The sequence below is a fragment of the Aphanomyces invadans genome, assembly GCF_000520115.1.
Source record: "Aphanomyces invadans strain NJM9701 unplaced genomic scaffold supercont1.11, whole genome shotgun sequence".
Lineage (NCBI taxonomy): Eukaryota > Oomycota > Saprolegniomycetes > Saprolegniales > Verrucalvaceae > Aphanomyces > Aphanomyces invadans.
In genome coordinates, this window is record NW_008580156.1 from 419,038 (window position 1) to 420,443 (window position 1,406).

The 1,406-nt window shown below is 55.3% G+C and overlaps 1 protein-coding gene across 1 annotated transcript; it reads right to left on the minus strand.

Moving 5' to 3' along the window:
- Nucleotides 1–132: 132 nt before the first annotated feature.
- H310_06268 (hypothetical protein) lies at nt 133–1,202 on the minus strand. The gene is made up of 3 exons (XM_008871265.1): nt 839–1,202; nt 742–781; nt 133–679 (listed from the first exon to the last, which is right to left on the minus strand). Exons 1-3 carry the CDS (start codon nt 1,133–1,135, stop codon nt 432–434), a joined length of 585 nt encoding a protein of 194 aa, XP_008869487.1. The 5' UTR covers nt 1,136–1,202; the 3' UTR covers nt 133–431.
- Between the last annotated feature and the right edge of the window lie 204 nt (nt 1,203–1,406).

The following is a 1,406-nucleotide window of genomic DNA, read 5'->3' on the forward strand; positions in this document are numbered from 1 at the left end:
TCGAGCATCGAGAGCGCGTAGAAGCTCAGGTTCGAGATGCTGTAGGGCGTTGCCAGGCACACGAGCGCGTAGAGTTCGCCTGTTGTGGTAAGTGGCTTTCCTGGGTCCATGTTGAGAAGTGGGCCATGGGTCTCCGGTACTGCAGTCAATTTCAATTATTAAACTATGTATGGTGGCTTGGTTTTTGTATAGGCATGTGGCATATTTCAATTCCGAAGACGCCAATGTTGAAGAGATTCAAATGGTGGAATGGTGGTGCAAATCCAACACGGCCCGGTCCTCCGCCGGTGCCGATTGAGGACGATGGGACGGCCCTCCGAACGCTCCAGCCACTGAAGTGCCAAGGAACTAGGCACGAGAACCACTCTGCCACCACTCGGCAGCCAAAATCACCGACCCCTTTGCTGCACTCCTCGCGTTTTTATGCGTCATTAGAGCTGATCTTGCAGCAGCCTCGTCGTTTCGGTGATTTGCTGCTGCTTGGCATTGCTGCGGAGCACGGCGTTGGCGGCTTCGTCTTCCCAATTGGTCGTGGTGGCGCCATAAAACGCCACAAATGTCGTGACACCGTACCCGAGCGACATGCCCATCCACACGCCCAGGAGGCCGATGTGCCAATAGATTCCGACGACGTATGCTGTCGGCACGCCAATAACCCATGCCCCACTGAAAAAGGCCACTACGATGACACAAAGGATACATCAGTGCTGCTGCCAAGCTCGAGACGTAGGGTGGTCGTACCGAGAATGGGCAAAGCTCGAGCTTGCGCCACCAAAATCGCCTGAATCGCCACAGAAATCGTCAAGCGTTGGTGGCTCCATGTCCACGACGAGCTTACCATGGACGAGTAGAACAGGGACAAGAGGATGTAGCCCGACGCCGCCAACGTGCAAATGCCCGTCATGGACGTCCACACTCGAGGATCACTCGAGTACAAATGACCCACGACGTTCCGATTCAGCATGAGCACCGTTGCAATGGCGACCGAGAGGCAGCAAATGCATATCGTGAGTACGCGGGCCACTTGTTTCGCCTTCACCGGTTCATTGGCTCCCAAGTACATGCCGATGCGGATGACGCCCGCTGACCCGAGGCCGTAAATGGGACTCGTCAAGAAGAAGACCAGCATAATCATCGAGTTGTGCGAGTCAAGTGCCACCTGCACATACGTTGGCCGTCTGTGAAGTTCTAAGTAGATGCTGTGGCCGTCTACGTACTTCACCGACAGCAGACGCCAACAAAGCCATCGTTTGTAGCTGTGAGTTCTCGAACACTTGACCGAGCGCCAGCGGCAGTCCAACGCGAATCTGGGGAAGGATGTACTTGGTCTGGAAGAACTCGGCGCTCCACACCCACGACCGCACGTGGAACTGACGATACCACATCATGTACAGCACAAACGCACC

Coding starts and splice junctions, on each gene's coding strand:
- H310_06268 (XM_008871265.1), bottom strand. CDS start 1,135: ATGATTATGCTGGTCTTCTTCTTGACGAGTCCCATTTACGGCCTCGGG. Junction 782..838: donor CCCTGTTCTACTCGTCCATG/GTAAGCTCGTCG, acceptor GTGGCGATTCAG/GCGATTTTGGTGGCGCAAGC. Junction 680..741: donor TCGAGCTTTGCCCATTCTCG/GTACGACCACCC, acceptor GTGTCATCGTAG/TGGCCTTTTTCAGTGGGGCA.